The sequence below is a fragment of the Natator depressus genome, chromosome 4 (assembly GCF_965152275.1).
Source record: "Natator depressus isolate rNatDep1 chromosome 4, rNatDep2.hap1, whole genome shotgun sequence".
Taxonomy (NCBI): domain Eukaryota; kingdom Metazoa; phylum Chordata; order Testudines; family Cheloniidae; genus Natator; species Natator depressus.
In genome coordinates, this window is record NC_134237.1 from 87,888,981 (window position 1) to 87,910,269 (window position 21,289).

General features: G+C 44.0%; 1 protein-coding gene across 2 annotated transcripts in view; it reads left to right on the top strand.

The window, feature by feature from the left end:
• AASDH (aminoadipate-semialdehyde dehydrogenase) overlaps window positions 1–21,289 on the top strand; it is a 64,216-nt gene that overhangs the window by 17,113 nt on the left and 25,814 nt on the right. For both annotated transcript variants that reach the window (XM_074951369.1, XM_074951370.1), the window contains exons 7-11: window positions 2,619–2,860; window positions 12,511–12,617; window positions 13,551–13,723; window positions 17,598–17,787; window positions 18,428–18,546. In XM_074951369.1, the coding sequence (XP_074807470.1) occupies window positions 2,619–2,860; window positions 12,511–12,617; window positions 13,551–13,723; window positions 17,598–17,787; window positions 18,428–18,546 (831 nt within the window). The remainder of the gene's footprint in view (window positions 1–2,618; window positions 2,861–12,510; window positions 12,618–13,550; window positions 13,724–17,597; window positions 17,788–18,427; window positions 18,547–21,289) is intronic.

A 21,289-nucleotide genomic window follows, 5' to 3' on the forward strand; every position in this document is an offset into this window, starting at 1 on the left:
TTAATCATTACATGATCATGAATTACAATATATTAAAATCATGACGTTCAGATACAAGCTGTCTTCACTAATATCCCAGATTAAAGACATTACGTTCGCTCTGTGCTTCATACCTGTTTAGGGCCTGTTTGGGAGCTGAGGGACACTGATGGCTGTGGGAAGAAGGTGGATGGGAGGGACAAGCAGAGGGGAGTCTTTCTCCTCTCCCTTCCTACTGCTTTCCCTGCCTCTTTCCTTCTCTCTTGTTTCTTCTCTAAGTCCTTGCTCCCCTTCTTGCTTCCTACCCATGTCCCTTTTCCTATCTCTTTCTGCTCTCCACCTGCTGGTGGTTCTGTCTAGTCCCCACCCATGCACTCAAAGCAGCAGAGGAGGTTCCCCCTCCTCGGGTAGGAAGGGTTGTCTAGTGGTTAAGGCACAGGCCTGGGGCTCAGGTGTTCTGGATTTGATTCTCTGCTCTGCCACAGACTCTCTGCTTAGCCTTGGGAAAGTCACTACACCTTTGTGTGCCCTAGATCCCACCTGACAAATGGGGCTAATGCTGACCCTGCCTCCTAGGCTAAATCCATTCATGGCTGTGTGATGTGGGAAATGGAGATATTAAGGTGGGTAGATTTGGACTGAATTTTTCCACAGCCTGAGAGTGAGAGCTAGCTCTGCTTGGGGGGATGGCAGCGAGAGGGGCTCAGGCCAGCTCCCCACGCGGTGGGGTCGGCACTTCAGTCCTGCAGCTTCTGCCACTAGGGCGGCTGGGGCTCTTGAGCTGGGGGCTTCAGCCCCACATCTTCTGCCAGGGTCTGGGGCTCCTGCCCCACGTGGCTCCTGCTGGGACCCGGGGCTTCTCCCGCCTGCCCTGTGTGGCTTCTGACAGGGCCTGGGGCTTCTCTTCCCCCAAATCCGCCACTGTATCCAGCCCTAGCCTAGTTGGGCTCCCTTGGGTCACCTGATGCCTGTTGTGGCCGGAGTCGAGCCTGGCTGGGAGGGAGCAACCATACAGGTGGATGCCATGGCCACCAGCCCAAGAGGTATGGGGCGTCCCCAGGTGAGCAGGGCTGTCTGCATTGCTGCTGATAGCCCAGGTCTCCCGCCCGCCCCTAACCCTAAGGCTTTTTTGTGTGTGTGTGTGTGTGTGTGTGTGTGAGAGAGAGAGAGAGACTCACTCACTCGCCGGACTAGGGAGGCATGAAACAGTTGATCTGAGCCTGCCTGACAAACAGCTGATTGCAGCTGTGCGCAGGCTTCCCATATGAAACAGCTCATCCCTGGCCACTAACAGCTGGTCATCCCAGTGGGAGCTGAGCACCCCCCCCCCCTTTTTTTTTTCCCATGGGTGCTCTGTTCCCGGAGCACCCACGGAGTCAGCGCCTATGCTTCCTTCCACTGATCAGAGGTACACGCATACAGGTCATGACAAACAATATAGTGTGCATGTATTACATAAACCATCAAGGAGGTGCCAGATCACCCTACCTTTGTAGGGAAGCACTAAAGCTATGGAACTGGTACATTTTCCACAATGTTACCATATTGATGGCCTACCTACTGGGAATGTACAACACGACAGTGGACAGTCTCAGCCACAAATTCCCACGCAGCCACGAATGGGAGATACTCAGTGATACTCTGAGACATATTTTGATGATGGGGGGCGGGGGGTGCTGATAATAGACTTGTTGGTTACTTACCAGAACAAAAAATGTCCACGGTACTGCTCCAGAGCGCACATCGGCCCGGACTCCATGGGAGACGCTCTCCTCTTCTTATGGCACTAGGGCCTTCTTTATGTCTTCCCCTATTCCCTCTATTGCTAAAAGTCCTGTTGAAAATAAAAAGAGAGAAAGCAAACATGATACTGATCGCTCCCACCCCTCCTCCCCTGTACTTTGGCGTTCTCATAATAAACTCTGTGATAGAGAAGTAACTGAGGAGGGTTTGCCTGCACAGCACTGGTTAGCCTCGTGGCAGAGCATGAGGGGGAGGCAGTGCATGTGCATGCAAAACGGACACTGCTACCAAAATTCTCAGATCAGCAGAGGGACGCAGACACGCATACAGTGGCGTACCCATGGGGACATACATCTCAAAGAGCCACTATTACCGCACAAAGTGAGTAATTTCTTTTTAGATATAAGTTGCACTGTATGGCCCTGATCCTACATTAGAATAAATTAGTGTGATCCTTGCTCCTACACAGAATTCCATGTCAATGCAGTGGGACTCCCTGTTGATGAAGGGGTTTGTATTAATGAATCCCAAAGCAAAATCAGGGCCTGTATCATGTGGATCAACAATCAGCTGCAGTTTGACCTGCGGATAAGACCGTTTTGAAGAACTCCTTTTGACTGGATAACAGTCTACACCTGTAAAATTCCACTAAAGATAATCTTCCTTTTCTTACAAACATTCTTCCTCGCCACTCAGATCATTAGCAGATCTGTTCAGTACTTTGATGATGGACGTTATTGTAATCATGAATCCGTTTGGCTTTTCGTTGCATTTGGGAAACACCTTATTGTGTGTTTGTAGGCCTGCAGTTTTCCATAACCTGTAAGAGCATAAATATCTTTGTGTGTGACGTGGTCTTTTTTTTTTTTTTTTTTTTTTTTTTTAACATTGCTCAGGCAACACCAACATTTCTCAGACGATTTGGAGCTCAACTTATTAAGTCAACTGTGTTGTCTGCCAGCACTTCACTCCGTGTTTTAGCCCTCGGTGGAGAAGCATTTCCTGCACTGAATGTCTTGAGAAGCTGGAAGAGCAGGGAAAACAAAACAGATGTTTTTAATCTCTATGGTATTACAGAAGTGTCAAGCTGGGCCACTTGCTACAGGATTCCTGAAGAAGTTCTTAGCTCTGATCTTCGGTGAGAAATTTCACTGTTCTGCTTGCTGCTTTGGTGCACACAAAGTGTGCAATTGTCAATGATCAAGTATTAAGGGCCCAACATTGCAAGCCCTTTGGAGGCAGAATCCCCATTCACTTTGCTGGAAGTTGCATATGTGGAAGGATAACTGCTGATGAACATAGGTTTAGAAAGAGTAATGGTGCTTGGCTTTATCAATTTCAAAATGCTTTATGTTTTCACCGTGGTTTCTTAACAAGATTATTGTAAGAAGTTGACCTGAAAATCCAATAATAGATGTAGTAACAATACTTAGCGCATATATAGTGCTTTTTCATTCACTTCAAAGTGCCCTGCTAAGCAGAGAAGCATTGTTATCTCCATTTTATAAATGGGAAACTGAGGCACGTAGGCGTTACTTATTCCACCCATCCTTTCATTATGGCATACCTTACTGTTCAGCAGATAGTTCTATTGAAATTATTCCATGAGTAAGGGCAATAGAAATTGATCCTAACTGATTTTCTGAAGTAACTCAGGGTATGTCTACACTGCAGTTAAAAACCTACAGTAGGCCAGTGCCAGCTGACTGAGGCTTGTGGGGCTGTTTAATTGCAGTGTAGATGTCCAGTCTTGGGCTGGAGCCCAGGCTCTAGGACCCTGCGAAGGGGGAAGGTCCTAGAGGTTGGGGTGCAGCCTGAGCCAGAATGTCTGCACCGCAGTTACACAGTCCGAGCCCCAGTCAGCTGGTACAGGCCAGCCGAGGGTGTCTAATTGCAGTGTAGACATATCCTCAGAAGAAGAGCTGGGAATAGAACCAGGTTTCCTGTTTCATGGGCTAGTGCACTGTCCACTGGTCACATGGTTTTCTCAATAATGAGAAGGCTGTTTATGCTGGAAGAAGTTTAACAGAGGTCATGTTACCTTTATATATATATATATATATATGAACAGGGGAGTCCAGCTGATATTGTTACAGTACAGAACCCAGCAGTAAAAATAAGTAAATACTGTAATTAGCTTCCATCCTCTCCTCAGCGCGATGTATGATGAATTGCTAATGGTTTTCTTGGTCTCTTTGGCATGATACTTTTTTTAACCATTCTGTCAATGCTTTCTACTAGTTTCATATAATTCCTGGTGTTTGTGGTCAGGTAACTTACTAATTACAGAGGGTTTAGAAATTCTCGGAAGAGCTGTGGAAATGTTTAAGCACTGCATGATGCTCCTGACCCTCAGAAGTTTTCATTTTGCTTTTTGAAATATGTAGCCATGCTCACACTTTCAAATTAAGTGCCCCTGTAGTTCCCCTCTATGGTCCCTTGAGGGTATTCACTTAAGGTTTCCAGCTCCCAGCTATTACCTGTCTTGGATGGAGCCCTGAGTCTTACCCTTGTGATTGGGATTTTAAGTCTCCACAGATCCATGCCTTACACTGTGATATCTCTAGCAAGCCAGTCTGCCTAAAGACAAATGCCTGTGCTTTGCTCTCTTTCTGAGGGCTATGAACAGTGTGCTGCTATCAGTTACAAATTACCACGCATCTTTGTCTAAATAAGCACATTAAGGAAAAACAATACAGAGAAAACATAATAAAAACAATCATGAGATTTAAACACATTAAACATAGAATATTAGCATTGGAAGAAACTTCAGGAGTGTTGTACCAATAAATTAAAAACCAGCAGGATCTTATTAAAGGGGAAAAGGCAAAATACCACATTTATTGTGAATACAGAAAGAATCATAGTAAGCAGTTAGTTACAGCTGTAACATTCCATTCAATCTCATCTTTATTCACTCATTCATTCATACAAACACACACACACACACACACAGGTTCTGCAAGGTTGTTATCATAGTAAGCAGTTAGTTATAGCTATAACATTCCATTCAATCTCATATTTATTCACACATTCACACACACACACACACACACACAGAGGTTCTGCAAGGTTGTCATCATAGTTACCAGCCTTAGAGTTGCTCATGCCAAGCCACTGGCCAGGTGGCCTGGACATGAGGAGGGAGCAGGGCCTTGTCAGATGCTCATCTGATGCTCCTGGAAGTTGGTTTGCAGAATCAGACCCCAAAGTTCTCACTTTTTAAGAGTCTATTTTTATAGGAATTTCTTCCTATGCCAGTCTATGGGAATTGCTTCATCATGCTGTTGCTGAATCAATCAGCAGATAGCACATTCCTGACGGCTCCAAGAAGTTATCTTGTTCTTTGGTTCTCCCATTCTTGAGGCTGTTGGGTGGATTCCAGTCTGCCCTCCGGGGGTCCTCTGGTTATTTCCACTTGACGCCTTCTTCAGCCGATGGACACTGGATTCTTAGGCTGGCACCTCCCTGATCATTCAGTTGTTATCCACACCAAGCATCCGTCCACATACATCCTCTATCTCTATTTTAATCACAATTGTTAATACAACAAAAGGGCGGGGAGTCTCTGGGTGCTGTTTCTGTTGTTAGAGTATTGCTTTGAGTCTCTCTCTGTGAATTGCTTTGAGAACAGACTCTGTCTTAGAATGTACTAACGCAATTAGCAGCTTGCAAGTTTCACATACAGAGGGAGAGAAACAGTACCAAAAACCAAGAGACCTCTTAATTAGTAATACCCTGGAATTTAAACTATGGGGAATCAAACTCATTTGTGATTTTAATACAGAACTTCTTTAATATGATCCAACATAATCCCCCTTTTGACACTAAGATTTATAATCGTCAGTGTCACTTTCTATGTAGCCAATTCAAGAGAAGGTACTGTGAGGCAATTTGAGTTTGTGATTCCAATTCATGCCACATACATGATCCTAGTGATGTATCTTTACTACAAGGTTCTGGGGCAACAGGCAAGGTGAGGCACACCCACTTTTGAGGAGTCCATTCGGTACAACCTCTAGTGTCCAATAGCTTCCCTCCCTCCCCAGCCCACTGGCTCAAGGTCCAGGGTAGCCAGAAGGATCCCATGTGTAATATGGGGAGTGGGTTAACCTTCAATACCTTTGCCTCCAGGGACTGTTGGTGTGCAATTTTGACAACAATTTCTCCCATTAACAAGTCTGGTTTCACAATACTGGAAACATATTGCATCCATTCATGTTGATAAGTGTCAAACAATGATCTCTTTCTTTGTTTTAACAAATGCATCAAACCCTTAATATTTCCCAATATGACGCAGAACATTTTGTGTTCCAAAGTAGCTCGTGCAAGTATCTGCATTTCAGTGCATCCCAGAGCTATGGCTGTGTAGTTTCCTATTTCTAATATTTTTTTTTAATGGATAAGTCATGTGGTAGTATTAAGCCATTACTAAAGATTCCATCGGCCTTTTAGGTTACCCAGACCAATTTGGACCAAGTCTACGTTGGCATGTACTTGTTTTTGTATCAGGCTGTCCTGTAGCTGGGACAGAGAGCTTAATTTATTTTTAAGTTCCTGCAGGTCTTCAGTATCTTTTTTTTTTTTTTTTTTTTTTTTTTTTTAAAACACACAACAGTGCTAGCAACAAGACAAAACACAAGACAAAACATAGAACACAAAACACAATTTCTATTGTGACAGTAGATTCATGGTATTGGGTTACTTTTCAGCTGGCATCAGCTTTTCCTGATTTTTCTGAAAGACAAAAAGAACATGTTTCTACCCCTTTTGGGGTGGCAGATTATTGCTTAAAATATTTCTTTTACAAATACCCTTGCTGATTGCAGGCAAAACAGAGGAATTGCCCCCGTATTTTCCTGTTTTTGTTCTATAGGCAGGCCAGGTTTCAATGGCTTTTATCTTTTAAGGGTTATGGGGAAATTATCCCACTGTTTAGTCATTAAATCCCTGAGTTTTCCTTCTTATACAGAAGACCAAGTTTATAATGTTTTTCCTGCTGTGTTAAGCTTTAAGTTTTATTTACAGGTAATAACTGAGAAGCATCATTACCATACGACCTTAAAGGGTTTTTCCAAAAATCATACACACTATACGTTGTTACAGGGATACTTATTATCATTAAATTTATTAAAATTATCTTGTTATCCCATGCCTTTTATTTAGGCAATTTGTTTGCTGACCAGGTGTGTCCTTTATCTGCAGCTCCTTTGTGCTGCTAGTTCTTTCCTTCCTTTATCATTTAGGTAATTTGCATTTTCACAGAAGCTTCCTGCTTTTGGATTTAAAGCCATCAGCAGCTCAGAGACTCTATCTTAAAAGGGACACAATCAGCTTTCACCAGAGTTTTGATTACTTTTAACTTCTGCTTCCAAAACACACAGCAATCTGAAAAAGAAAACCCAACCTATTGTGGCTCCCTTTGGAGCCCTAATAGCATTTTAATTAAGTAGCATGGTATGTTTGCATTTCTTTTGCCCCTTCTACAATATACCCTGCACATGTTCTGGGGCAAATGCACATTCCTTCCATAGTTTAACTTCTATAACATTATCCAGATCCATTTTTACATAAGGTGTCACTATTGCTTTTTTTGCTTACAGAGGTTTCATGTACCTTTATCAAAGTGACAGTCTGATTACTCAGAGCCATTTTAAGACTCAGTGTTTCTAACATTGCTTCTTTTTGTTTTGTGCACCTCACCCCTGCTGTTGCTTCAGAGGGGCACTGTCTTTAATTTTTTTTTTTTGTACTACAACTCTCATCTGCTATTTTGTTACAAAAACAAACAAACAAAAAGAATCCAGAATTTTTTTTTTTTTATATTCTCCTGATTTTGACTGCACTGCTGCAGCCACAACTTAAAAACATTTTAAATTTTGTAAAGCATTGAGTTACCTTTTAAGGGTTAAATGCCAAATCCCAAAGCCAAACAACACTAATTACCTGTGTCTAGCAAAAAGGTCTGTCAGTTTTGCAACTTTGAATTAAAGAGTCAAATGGATTTTTAGTGGCATTATTTAAAACAAAACCAACTGGTCCTTAGAACTTTACATATTTACACACACAGAGATAGATACATACACATTTTCTTTAACATCCCTTCCACACTGCTCTGGTTTTTTTACATCTTACATTCCCTTTATACATTTGAGGCAGCTAAGTTCCAATAGAACCCTCTTATGTTCTTTTAGCAAATTTGACTAAATTGTCCAGTCAAATGATTTTAATCAGTTTATTTTTGCCTGGCTAATTTACAGACATTCCTTTGGAAAAGGGCCCATTTTTCTTTCAGAATGGCTGCAAAGAAACCAAGAATGCTCTTTCTCTAACACTTTTTTTTCCTTTTTAACATTTTCACAAAGTTTAGCTGCTTAATTCTCTCCAGCCTCTGCAGAGTTAACTTTTTTTTTTTTTACTCTTTCTCTTTGTAATTATGCCTGGGGGTGCCATACATAGGACCTTCTCCCCCTTTATCTGCCTCCCTCCAGCCTCTGCAGAGTTAACTTTTTCACTCTTTTTGTATTCCTGGAGTGCCTCTTTCACTATTTTCAGCTGGCTTTGGGTATTTGTAGCCAGCACCTTCCAATTGTCTGCTCCCTTTTCCGTTTGTGCCTTTTCCTCTTTACATGAAGACAAGCGGAGGGAAGAATCCTTACATGCCTCCCACAACAACCAAATTGCTGCTGCATCTCTTTTGGCAGCACTAGAAGGTTTGTATATGAGGATATACTGAGCCAATCTATCCTCTAGGTCCGAAATAGTGCAGAGATCAGCTAGGGCTTGTTTAGTCCAAGGACTGTGCCCAAATTTTTGAAGGTTTTGTTTAAAAGGTGTAATTTCTTTAACAAAAGGTGAGGTTGGAGTTCCTTCTGACTCCATTCCTCCCTCTGGTACTGGCTTACCCTGTTTTCTTTTAAACATCTTAACATGGATATATCAATCTCTTTGTCACTGCTGGTATTACTTAGCAAGTGACACAGCCAAGATTCTGAAATCATAGCTTAATCTATGCGTTTTTCCCCTGCTACCTTCCCGGAGGCCAGCAGGTCCCCTGCTACCTTCCCGGAGGCCAGCAGGTCTGGTTAACCTATTTCTCCCTGCTACCTTCTCGGAGGCCAGCCGGTCCGGTTAACCTGTTCTTCCCTGCTACCTTCTCGGAGGCCAGCAGGTCCCCTGCTACCTTCTCGGAGGCCAGCAGGTCTGGTTTAATCTGTTTTCCCTGCTACCTTCTCGGAGGCCAGCAGGTCTAGTTTAATCTGTTCTTCCCTGCTACCTTCTCGGAGGCCAGCAGGTCCCCTGCTACCTTCTCGGAGGCCAGCAGGTCTGGTTTAATCTGTTTTTCCTGCTACCTTCTCGGAGGCCAGCAGGTTCCCTGCTACCTTCTCGGAGGCCAGCAGGTCTGGTTTAATCTGTTTTTCCTGCTACCTTCTCGGAGGCCAGCAGGTCCCCTGCTACCTTCTCGGAGGCCAGCAGGTCTGGTTAACCTAATAGAAATGCCTAGCTCACTAGAGCTGGCGGTGTGCACACCAATATTTACAATAACTGAGGTTTTTTACCAATATTCCCCCTTTCGCAATTCTCCACCAAAATGTTGTACCAATAAATTAAAAACCAGCAGGATCTTATTAAAGGGGAAAAGGCAAAATACCACATTTATTGTGAATACAGAAAGAATCATAGTAAGCAGTTAGTTACAGCTGTAACATTCCATTCAATCTCATCTTTATTCACTCATTCATTCATACAAACACACACACACACACACACAGGTTCTGCAAGGTTGTTATCATAGTAAGCAGTTAGTTATAGCTATAACATTCCATTCAATCTCATATTTATTCACACATTCACACACACACACACACACACACACAGAGGTTCTGCAAGGTTGTCATCATAGTTACCAGCCTTAGAGTTGCTCATGCCAAGCCACTGGCCAGGTGGCCTGGACATGAGGAGGGAGCAGGGCCTTGTCAGATGCTCATCTGATGCTCCTGGAAGTTGGTTTGCAGAATCAGACCCCAAAGTTCTCACTTTTTAAGAGTCTATTTTTATAGGAATTTCTTCCTATGCCAGTCTATGGGAATTGCTTCATCATGCTGTTGCTGAATCAATCAGCAGATAGCACATTCCTGACGGCTCCAAGAAGTTATCTTGTTCTTTGGTTCTCCCATTCTTGAGGCTGTTGGGTGGATTCCAGTCTGCCCTCCGGGGGTCCTCTGGTTATTTCCACTTGACGCCTTCTTCAGCCGATGGACACTGGATTCTTAGGCTGGCACCTCCCTGATCATTCAGTTGTTATCCACACCAAGCATCCGTCCACATACATCCTCTATCTCTATTTTAATCACAATTGTTAATACAACAAAAGGGCGGGGAGTCTCTGGGTGCTGTTTCTGTTGTTAGAGTATTGCTTTGAGTCTCTCTCTGTGAATTGCTTTGAGAACAGACTCTGTCTTAGAATGTACTAACGCAATTAGCAGCTTGCAAGTTTCACATACAGAGGGAGAGAAACAGTACCAAAAACCAAGAGACCTCTTAATTAGTAATACCCTGGAATTTAAACTATGGGGAATCAAACTCATTTGTGATTTTAATACAGAACTTCTTTAATATGATCCAACAGGAGGTCATCTAGTCCAATCCCCTGGTCAAAGCAGGACCACCACCAAATAAATCATCCCAGCCAAGGCTTTGTCAAGCTAGGCCTTAAAAACCTCTAAGGATGGAGATTCCACCACCTCCCTAGGTAACCCATTCCAGTGCTTCACCACCCTCCTAGCGAAATAGTGTTTCCTAATATCCCATCTAGACCTCCCGCACTGTAATTTGAGACCATTGCTCCTTGTTTTGTCATCTGCCACCACTGAACAGCTGAGCTCCATCCTCTTTGGATACCAGAAGACATGTCAGTCTCATGGGGCCCTAGTCGGCATAAGTCTTTCTATGCTTTCTGCAAGGTCCTGTCTATTTGTTGGATCAGAAAGAAGGCCCTGTGTCAGTTCAACCTCAAGGAGCCAAAAGCCCCTTCTTTGTCTTCAGTTCCTGGAAAACCCATCTTAAACCAGTATAAGCAAATCACTGCAGGGGTTGGTAACTAGTTTGTGGTGTTTAATCTTAGTGACGCACCTTAATTACCTCCCACTGTTTTTAGTTCTTGTACGAGTGGTGGTAATCCTTCCCCCTTGGAATAGAACACAATCATACATAAACAATTAATTTAATACGGTGGCCCCGAAAATGGGGTAGCAAACTCATTGCCTGGCATCCTTAGTTACATGTGTAACCTGTGCTAGATGTATTTTCTGAAGTCTGCTGAATACAAACAAATACAATACAAACAAGCATCTTCTTTTGCACAAATGATATCCCTTATTAATCTGATATTGATATAATTGGATCCTCAATAACAAATGGTGGTGATTGGTCTTAAAGTGCCATACTTTTTTATGGAAAACTCCCAGTGAAATCAGTAAAGAGCTGATTTCAAAATCTGGTGTTGCAATATGGCTTTTAATTAGGCAGTTATTTATATAAAAGTAAATTCTCATTTGTGAAAAGAAAAACATAACTTCTTGGAAGTCCAGCTGCCAACATTTCCCCAATAGCTGAACTTCCAAGTGAAATGCTGTTTTTTTTTCAGCCTGGCTGCTGCGCTCCAGAGGTAGCTGTGCTACTTTTAATTTATACTTACGAAGGTGCCAGTAAATTGGGAATATTTATAACTTCTGGTTCTTGGGCCTCACTCTGCTCAAAGAGCTGCAGCTGACTCCTTAGGCTTCCTCCTCTCCGTGTTTTGCTTATGCTAGACACAGCTATGAATGTAGCCTCAGGGTTTTAAAGGTGATTTGCTGGAGGGGTGGATTTATGTCTCTGTGTCTGTGGGTGGGGGGAGTGTCCTTTGTTGCTGCTTTGTAGTGTATATAGAAGACTTGGCATTTTTTTAAATAAGATTATAGTCCTAAAGTAAAAACAAGAAAAATAAAGTCTTGTCATCTTTGTTTTTGCTGGTGGTCTTTCAGTTCCAAGCGTGGGTGTGTTAACTCTTTAACAAAGAGGTCTTTTCCCCATCTGCTTGTAACACCTGTGTCAACTTTGAACCCACCCAACAATTTGCAAATTGCTGCAACAGAGTGGGATAGGAAAGGAGGTGAGAGGTTATTGTTGGGGACAAAGGTGCACTTCACAGAGTGCTTCACTTCACAAAGGTGCTTCTTTTCCAGTTAATCAGCAAGAGGTAGGGAATTCATTGGTGGACCAGAGTTGCAGACAGGAAATTGGGAGGAGTTGCCACAGCCCAAATAGTGGGAGTTGGTGGAGGAACTGCTAAGTGGGGAACATGATGAGGAGGAAGCTGGATGGCGCCCCACAAATCTCACTTCACATGGGGTATATCTGTACTGCAGTTCAGTGTATGCTTTACTGCCTGGGTACGCTGACATGCACTAGCTCTGCTTGAGTTGATGCACTGAAAATAGGAGTCAAGTTTCAGGGGGTAGCCATGTTAGTCTGTATCCACAAAAACAACAAGGAGTCTGGTGGCACCTTTAAAGACTAACAGATATATTTGGGCATAAGTTTTCATGGGTAAAAAACACACTTCTTCAGATGCATGGAGTCCTAAAAATAGGAGTGTAGCCTGGGGTAGCATGTTTGCAATTGCAGTGTAGACATACCCACAGGCCTCTGCAATGTCTGTGGTTGGCCTGCATTTTGAATTTTTTGTTTTGTCTGCTATCTGAAGGAAAATATTCTTACTTTTACATTTTTTTTTTAAATGTTTAGATTTGATTCGCCTGTACCACTGGGATCACCATTGCTTGGAACAACAGTTGAAGTCAGAGATGCCACTGGTTCTGCAGTTCTAGATGGAGAGGGACAAGTTTTCATAGGTTATCTTATATTTATTTCTCTTAATATTTTAGTTTCAAAAAATATCTTAATGTTTTGATCTCTGTGCATTTTGTTTTCTAAAGTGCCACAGCCTGTATAAAAAAACACTCTGAAATACAGAAGTGAAATCTGGTGTTTTTCTCTAGCAGTGTTCTTTTTAAATTTTATACGGTATTTAAACAATTTACCTGGCTGGATACTGATTTTTGTGATAAAACCCTGTCAAAGTTCTTTAAAGGGCTGCCAGAATTATTGTTTCATACATTTAGATATTAACATCTAAAAGCCACTGCTTGTAACTTTTCAGTTTAAAACTACTTTCAGTAGTGTCATGTGCTCTTCAGTGGCAAAAGAATCAATCTATTCTCCATAGGCCCTCTGTGCCAGCACACTTGGTGGATGTAAACCCTCCTAGCAACACATGGTGGCTGATCCTTCTCAATTAGAAAATGCTCAGGGAATAAAAATGCCATAAATCCTAAAAAGACTGCATCACAACATTCAGAGAAATGGTTCAAGTTCTCTCATTACAGCCTGAAACAGGGTGGGGCATCTAAATTAGCAGATACCACCTTGATGGGGACCACATACCTAGCAATATAAACTGTCTTTGAGAAATCAGATTAACAGGCAAGAAATTACCATTATTTTACACACACAACCAGTTTATTTTAATGATTTGTTTTCTGCTTCCATTTGGCTCAGTATAAATAGAAGTTATTTAACTGATACAGTTAAATTAATTGTAGGATAGAGCCCCACTGATATTTCTGCTTTCAGAAGTTTAGTTCCAATCATTAGTGCCTTTTATGTATGCCAAATGTTAACAGCTCTTTGCCAAGTTATTTTAATACTTGTAACATTCTGAAATATGAGGTAGGCCCTTCATAATTTTGTAGTTATAAGCTATAATATTACATTCTTTTGCATAGGTGGTAAAGAACGAATCTGCTTCCTTGATGATGAAGTAATTGTCCCTTTGAACACAATGAGAGAAACAGGGGACTTTGTGAGAGTGAAAGATGCAGAGATGTTTTTCTTAGGACGGAAGGACAGTCAGATTAAACGTCATGGCAAACGTCTTAATATTGAATGTGTACAGCAGGTAATATGATGTGTAGTGCTCAGAGCTTATGCAATGTGGAACATTATGGACGGAAAGCTACAGTGATTTGTTCATCAGCAAAAAAGTGCAAGAATTAATGTAGTTGAAAAATCTGCACCCAAAGTTTGATTCAAAGTGCTCAGCATTCCAACAGCGCCCATTGTTCTCAGGAATGCTGCCAGATGCTGAGCTCTTTTGAAAATCTGGCCTTTGTTTATAGTTTATTTTATGCAAACTAAATCTCAAAACTAAGTATAAAGAATTTGACAACTGAAGAATACTAACGTGTGTCATTGAAAAGGATAGTGTAGTGTTTAGAGCACAAGGGTGGGCATCAAGACTCTTAAATTCTGTTCCTAATTTAAGTGGTCTGGGAAAGTCATGTGACCCCTCTTTATCTCAGTTTACCCATCTGTAAATGGGTACAATAAGTTCTTACCTCAGCCAGGTACTCTGAGGATTGATTAATATTTCTAAAGCACTGAGAACCTTGGGCAAAAGACACTATATGAGTACTAAATGTTGATTACAATTAGATCTGTAATGAGTCAAATATCAGCAGAGAGAGATTAACAGATGAAGGAAGAAGGGATATGAAGTTTGGGAAAAGGAAGAGGATCAAATCCAAGCTGTCTTGTTAACACTGATTGCAACTGAGTTGTGCCTGCTATTACATCAGGGCTGTGTTTGGCTAGGAAAGTCAATGAGGCAGAGAGATGTACAGTATTCTTAATGCTTGATAGCAATGATCCAAGTTCTCCCTACTGTGACCCAATGGAAATGACTGTGGAAACAGAGCCTTCTGTAGAACTAGGATTGTAACTGCATTGAATGCACAAGTAGCTCCTTACTGTCCCATAGGGCATCGTATTTATGTCTAAATTAATGTTGTATCTCTGGGGACAAGAGGATGTTTGTGGCTGAATGAAGGTATGCTTTAGTTGCTCTTGTTTTTCATAAGGTGATCAGAAGTACGTGTCTACAGAAAAAATTTGAAACTTCGTCCAATAAGATGAGGCACAGAAAAATGAAATGATTGGACCAAAGTCTACCCTTAGTTACAACTGGTTCAATTTAATTGCATTCAACTGGATGATACAAATGTAAGTGAAGACAGAATTTGGCCCACTGAGTCCATTCCTTAATCTTTTCAGTAGGAGCCATTTCTGTCCGTCTAACCCAGAAAGCTCATCCTCAAGGATGTTCCAGATTGTGCCCTCAGTTCACATCAGTGCAGCCGATGTTAGGTATCTGACTTGGTATCCGAACACATACAATGACATTCATATTCAAAGATACTTTATCTTTAGTCTAACCCAGAGATAGTCAATAGGTGGACCATGGTCCAAATCCAGACCATAAGATGTTTTTCAGTGGACCATGGTCGACAGAGGCGATGCGTGGTGGGGGCAGACAGCCCTATGGTGGGGGGGGAGTGGAGGAGCTCAGCCAGCCACCCTGCTTTCTCCCCGTGCTGCATGGACACACGGACAGTGAGGCTGGTAGGGGAAGTGCTGCCTCCTCGCTTCTGGGCGTCCCAATAAATTGTGGGGGGGAACCCCCCAGAACCTTTCATATGTGGTTTCCCCCTCTCACTAGTCACAGGTATGTGTCGCCTCTGCGTGCAGGCTAAAGCTGAGCTGGGGCTGGAGCCATGCAGAGCTGTGCTTGTACTCCAAACGGTCCCTGGAGCCCATTGCCCCACCCCCATGTTCCCTGCCCCCGAAACCAACCTTGTGTCTCCATCCCGGAGCCTTCCCACTCACTCCCACCTCAAGTCCCCAGCCCCTCTGTGGTCCCCAGAGCCCACCCACCCTGGTCTCATGCCCCCCGTCCCTGAGCAGTTCTCAGAGCCCCCCACCCTGGCCTAATGTCCTCCCTAGGCCCAGTTCTTTTGGGGCCAGTCCCCGGAGCCATCTCCAGCCCTTCCCGCTGCCTCAATCAGCCTCTCCCTCCCCAATCTGCCTCCAGTCACCCGCCACATCCCAGCTTCCCCCCATGTTCCCAGGGCTACTATCTGGAGTCTCCTTGGTCCCTCGCACTATCTGGAGCCTCTTTCCTGCCCCTCTGCTATCCCAGCCCCCAAAGGTGCTTCGCACCACTAACTGGATCATAGTCCAGCAGCTTCACCTGCTGGGTCTAAGCTCAAAAGTACTCTCACACATTCACACCCTGCTTTGCTGCCTAGATCCTAGCCCATGCTCATTCCTCTCCCCTGCCACTACATCTCTGCCACTTGGCTCAGTTGAGGGCATGAAGGAATGTTTGTGGGGAGAGGGTGCGAGCAGCAAACTACGGCCTGCAGGACCATCCTGCCCAGCCCCTGAGCTCCTGGGAGGGGAGGCTCGCCCCTGGTCCCTCCCCTGCTATCCCCCCTCCTCCGCAGCCACACTGCTGCGCAGGCAGCACTGTGGGCGGCGGGGCTGCGCGCTCCTGCAGGATGGAGCAACAGCGTATGTAGCTCTGGCCGTGCGTCGCAGCTCCCAGATATGCTGCTCTGAGCAGCATGGTAAGGGGGCCGAGGGATTGGATAAGGGGCAGGGGGTCACCGTGGGCGGTCAGGGAGCAGGGGGCGGTTGGATGGGGGGGGTGGTTGGGATGGGGAACGGGGCAGTTGGATGGGGCAGGGGATGGGGAACAGGGGGAGGGTTAGATAGGGTGTGGAGTCCCTGGGGGCGGTTAGGGGCAGAGGTCCTGGGAGGGGGTGGTCAGGGGACAAGGAGAAGGGGGGGTTGGATGGCTCGGGAGTTCTGAGGGGGCGGGAAGTGGGAGGGGGTGGATAGGGGGCAGGGGCCAGGCTGTGTGAGGAGGCACAGCCTTCCCTACCTGGCTCTCCATACAGTTTCGCACCCCGATGTGGCCCTCAGGCCAAAAAGTTTGCCCACCCCGGGCTAGCCCCATGCGTCCCATTTTCAGTTAAGGGAAATAAGGTCACCTAACTCTCCGGGTAGGGAGCTGGCAGGCAATCAGGGAACTTGGGGGGGCAATTGGGAGGTAGGGGAGGGAAGCTGTGTTGGGGTCTGGACCTTGATTATACCTTTACTTTTTGTCTAGGTCCAAATTTCTTGGTCGACTACCCCGGTCTAAACCTTTGGGTCTAGCTAAATCAGTATATACTGAATAGGATATGTAAGGTCACTTACTGTAAAATGGACTAAGCTTTAACTTTGAAATTCTTAAGCGGATTGGATGACTCAAGGGATTAGGGTGACCAGATGTCCTGATTTTATAGGGACAGTCCCGATTTTTGGGTCTTTTTCTTATATAGGCTCCTATTATCCCCCCCCCCCCCCCAACCTGTCCCGATTTTTCACACTTGCTCTCTGGTCACCATACAAGGGATGGATAAAATCCAAACCAGGTAGGGTAACAAAGGTTGTTCAGATTTGATTGGTGTACAGTGATGGTGTCAGTCCTGTTCTAGAGGGGAGGTGTTCCCATGATAAAACTGGGATTACATTTGGCCTCTTTGTCGGTAGTCTCAGCAGAAATGGTAACCATAGAATGAATATGGAGAGTGAATTGTGTTCCCACTCCTATATGTGCCTCTTCCAGGTCATTCCTGAGGTACAGGGGTGTGGGTCATTGAGAAGTTCGTACTGCTGCTGCCTGTGCTGTGGTTGCACTGTGGGATTAAATACATTCATTCTTCAGTGCTGCCATTCTGACACTTTTTGTGAGAGCTAAATCCTTATTTAAATTAAACAAAAATAAAAACAAGGGGATGGGCAAGGGGGACTTCATGATGTTTGTGAAGCAACAAATTCAGTAGCTGCCAGTGTCAAAATATAAACTTCACAACAATTTCTTATTTATTGGTGGTGCTTTTTACCTGCACTTCAGCACAAATAAGGCTAATGTTCTTGTATTGCAGGCTGCTGAAGGTCTTTGTCATGTGGAAGCCTGTGCAGTGACGTGGTATCAACAGGAAAAGTTAATCTTGTTTGTTGTACCTAAAGACAACTTAGCGAGAGACACTCTTAAGGAACTCCAGAAACATCTCCCAACCTACGCAATCCCTGATGAACTTGTGCTGATAGAAACTTTGCCTTTCACATTGCATGGTAAATGAAGTAATGTTTAACAAGTGCTCTTCAGTGCAGATGCTGCTGTGTGCCTTTTCTGTTTGGTTTAGAAGCTACATTTGTTGTCTTTTCTTCTTTACTGAAACTTTACCCCAAAACAGTAGTAGCTGCTTCATGCACTATTACTTATTTTATAGCGTTGTGCTCTGATGTGACCCATGGTATTAAGCCATCACCGTAAGCTATAGCTCTGTTCTGCAGCAAATCTACCTGGCTCTCATTTGTTCTCCATTACATTCCTCTATAGCATTTATTTGATACCCTTAAACTCTCTGTAATTGAATAATAGTAATTAAAAGCATTTTAATATTGAAAATACACACAATGTATTTGCTTGACCTCCTCTTGCTTCCATTGAAGTCTATGGCAACTGCTTTCAGTTGGCACAGGATGAGGCATGATATGTGGGTGTGTGTCATATGATAAATTTTCAAAAACCTGCTCCCTTTTCTGTGGGCGCAGTTGATTGCTGATGTAAAAAAAAATGGATGTAATTTTGCTCACAAATAAAGAAGGTCTAGACTGAGACCCAGATGAACATGTAGGCCATAACAAGAATTTGAAAATACAAAGTCTAAAATGCAATGAAAAAATCTTGTGCTTTTTATTTTGTTTGAAGGCAAAATCGATGTTTCTGAGCTGAGCAAGATTTACAGTAACCATCTAAATTTCAGAAGGCATGACAGTAAGCTGAGTGGAGCAGAAGAATTGTGGGAAAGATTGCAGTATTTATGGAAGGTAGTATTTTAAGCTGCCTTTTTATCATTGCCAGTGGATCATTATGCATATGTCAGGAATTAAACAGTTTTAATAAGTGTGACTAATGCAACCAGAATATTTTGCTGCACATACATTTATGTACTGTAGCTCCATCCGTTCATTTAGTACTTAAATACAGTTTCTCTGTAACAGCCAGGAGGGAGCCATTTATTTTTTCCCATAAGCTGAAGTTGCAAACTGTAATGGGCTAAGATGTTAGTGTATGTAGGGTGAATGCCACCACATAATCTGTCGGCCGTTTCTAAATACTTCTTCCCATGCCAAGCAAGATATCCATAAGGGAGGCCAATAATTGGGGCATGGAATTTTTAACAAACAAGCTGCTGTGTTACCAGCGTCCCCCAATTTATATATATTACTTCTTTATTAACTTTTTAATTTTTTTATGAGAGATTATTGTCATAATTATCTTGTGAGCAATCTGGTTTTGTTGTATGCTGAATCCTGTGGTGGTGATATACATGTTCATAATAGCAGCAGCAGCATCGCAGTAAAATAACAAACATCGTGCCTTTATGCCGTGCCCTTCATGTATGACTACAGGAGTCACTTCAGCTGCTACTGATATGGAGCACAGCAGCTGTTTCACAGCACATGGCAATGTTACATCACCAGACAGAAAGTGAAGAATTCTGTATTTAGTTTAAGCTGCAAATGAAAACAGTGCTCATTGTGTCTCAGAAGTGGGCTCCTGAGCTTCTCTCCACAAACCCCTATGTGTGGGTGAGGCCTCTCTGATAAAGGCAAGCAGATGTGGCTATAAATTGTGCCCTGTCAGATACTTGCAGTGGGTAGTGCTGCATGACTACCCTAGTAGCCCTGGGAGATTGGACATGAATGAGATCTTGGTGGACACATCCTAGGCCTAGATCTGCTGTGCTAGAGAACGGGGCTTCCTATAACAGGGCCTAGTTTTAACAAGCAGAGGTGCAGCAGCAGGAGGTACACAGTATATTGCTCTTTCTGTGCTGGGGGTGCTGCACCCAGAATCCTTTGTGACATTGTTGGAAGGGGTTTAGGGCTTTTGTTCAGAGCCAGGTAGGTTACATTATTTTAACAACAAAAAAGCCATAATAATTAGTCTCATGCCTCCCTAATAAAATTACATTAAAAAAGTGCTTCAGGAATTGTAAATAAAATTGTTTGTCAAAGGCAGCAATGTTTGATCTGAGCAGCAGAAACTCCTTTAAAGTTTTTTTAAAAAAATGCATCTTAGAGTAAAGTGCTCTAATATGCATTTTTTAAAGAGTTCTTTGCAACTGTTTTAATTCTTTGGCTGTGGAATGAACTGCAGAATCAGAATCAAGCCTAAAATTTGGTTAGCACTGCTGAAATTGACACTTCCCCCACGGCTTGATCAGCCCGCATTTCTCAGAGCACCAAAAAGTGCAAATAAAATCCTGCAAGGTGCTGAATACTTTTAGTCCCTGTTGATTTCAGTGGGGGTTTGAGACACTGACAGGCTCAGACCCTACTTCTTCTTCGAGTGCTTGCTCATATCTATTCCAATTTGGTGTGCGTGCGCCGCGTGCACAGCCGTCGGAGAATTTTTACCCTAGCAACACCCGGTGGGTCGGCTGGAGTGGCGCCTTCATGGTGCTGGTTGTATACCCCAGCCGACCCAGCGCCCCCTCAGTTCCTTCTTACCGCCCGTGATGGTCGTTGGAACTGTGGAGCTTGGCTTTGCTACTCTCCCTAGAGTTCACCCTACAGTTTGTTCATAGGTTTCAGAGTAGCAGCCGTGTTAGTCTGTATTCGTAAAAAGAACAGGAGTACTTGTGGCACCTTAGAGACTAACCAATTTATTTGAGCATGAGCTTTCGTGAGCTGCAGTTAGTCTCTAAGGTGCCACAAGTCCTCCTTTCCAGTTTGTTCATAGTTTGTTGTTATAGTATTGTTGTGTTAGATTAATAGTTGTAGTTCTAGTTATAGTATAGTAGTTTGTATTAGTGGGGGAGAATCCTCCCCATGCTTGATTGGGCTCATGCCCAAAGCTCTGGGCGTTAAACCCTGCGGATCCTGCTCCAAGCCCATGCCAACGGGTGACCCCCACAACTCTTTCCTGAAGTGTCTGGGGGAATCTCACGAGGCAGAGAAGTGCAGGATTTGCAAGAGCTTTCGTCCCCGAACGAAGGAGCGGGACTTTCGTTTGAGACAGCTCCTTATGGAGGCGGCTCTTAGTCCTCAGCCTCCAGTGGTGCGGCAAGACCCGATGCTGAGCACTTCGGTATGCAGCGCCTTGGCTTCAGCTACAGGAATGGTACTGCGGTCGGACTCTGATAGAGAGCTGCAGCACTGAGGTTCCCCGGCACCGCAACCAACATCTTCAGGCCTGACCAGGCGAGCGAGAGCAGTGCCGAAGTGGCACCGGAAGCTGGCAAAGGCTGGCCCACCTCAGCAGGCACCACCCTTTCCAGATCCACCTGCAGAACCTCATTCCACAGCAGAGCGTCCGGGGACACAGGTGACTGCCTCGGTACCGTTGACTCCAGAACCAAGGACAGAGCCGTTGAGTCCGGTGCGACTGGACTCCCCGACTCACAGCGTGGCTGAGGTCCAGTTCCCATCTACACCAGATACCTTTGTGGCGACAAGGGATCTGATTGCATTGACGGTATCAGCATCTCCTCAACAGACCAAGGCACTGCCACCTGTCCCTGTGGCACCATCCAGGAGCAAGCCGACTCTTATTCACCTGCTG